This window comes from Nanorana parkeri, unplaced genomic scaffold, assembly GCF_000935625.1.
Source record: "Nanorana parkeri isolate BGI_ZX_2015 unplaced genomic scaffold, ASM93562v1 scaffold2085, whole genome shotgun sequence".
NCBI classification, from domain to species: Eukaryota; Metazoa; Chordata; class Amphibia; order Anura; family Dicroglossidae; genus Nanorana; species Nanorana parkeri.
The window spans coordinates 76,665-77,247 of NW_017308353.1; the positions used below are offsets into that span (position 1 = coordinate 76,665).

Below are 583 nucleotides of genomic sequence, written 5' to 3' on the forward strand. Positions count from 1 at the left end.
TTGGGTGGACTGGCCCCTGTATTGTGTGGACTGGCTCCTGGATGGGGTGGACTGGCTCCTGGATGGGGTGGACATCCAAGAGCAGTGGGAGCCTCTCCGGGGCCAAGAAGTTTGGCTGTAGAAGACACGGTTTGGGGCTGAAGTAGATCCTAGTAGGTCAGCTAATGATATGAGATACATTCTTGTGTGATGATATCTCCCACCTTTCCCCCTCAGATCTCCATGACGGTGCCCCAGCTTCCAGCTGTTGCCGAGGACGACGCTTGGAAATGCGTCTTTAATAAGTCATCCAGCTATGCGCATGTGTATGGCAACCAGGTCCGGTGCAGCTCCCCGCCGCCGGAGCAGCTGCCGCCCAATCCGCAGGGGAAAGGTGAGTCGGGACATGAACCCTTAGCACACAGCTGTCACCACCTCTGTGTCCACTGACCTTCAGGCTGGCGCCCCGGGGGCGAGTGCCCCGCCCACTCTGCGCCACTGTACAGTAAGTGATTGTGGCTACCCTAGGGCAGGAAGTGTGTTTATTGGCAGGATCAGCAAGAAATACAAACCTACAGAAGGAAGAGGAGTACAGCCGCCACAT

General features: G+C 56.8%; 1 protein-coding gene across 1 annotated transcript in view; it reads left to right on the forward strand.

Annotated features, from left to right (window-relative positions):
- The window catches only part of PLXNB3 (plexin B3), a 70,041-nt gene that overhangs the window by 17,514 nt on the left and 51,944 nt on the right, over positions 1 to 583 (forward strand). Inside the window, exon 6 of the mRNA XM_018572609.1 lies at positions 217 to 373. Coding sequence (XP_018428111.1) covers positions 217 to 373 — 157 coding nt within the window. The remainder of the gene's footprint in view (positions 1 to 216; positions 374 to 583) is intronic.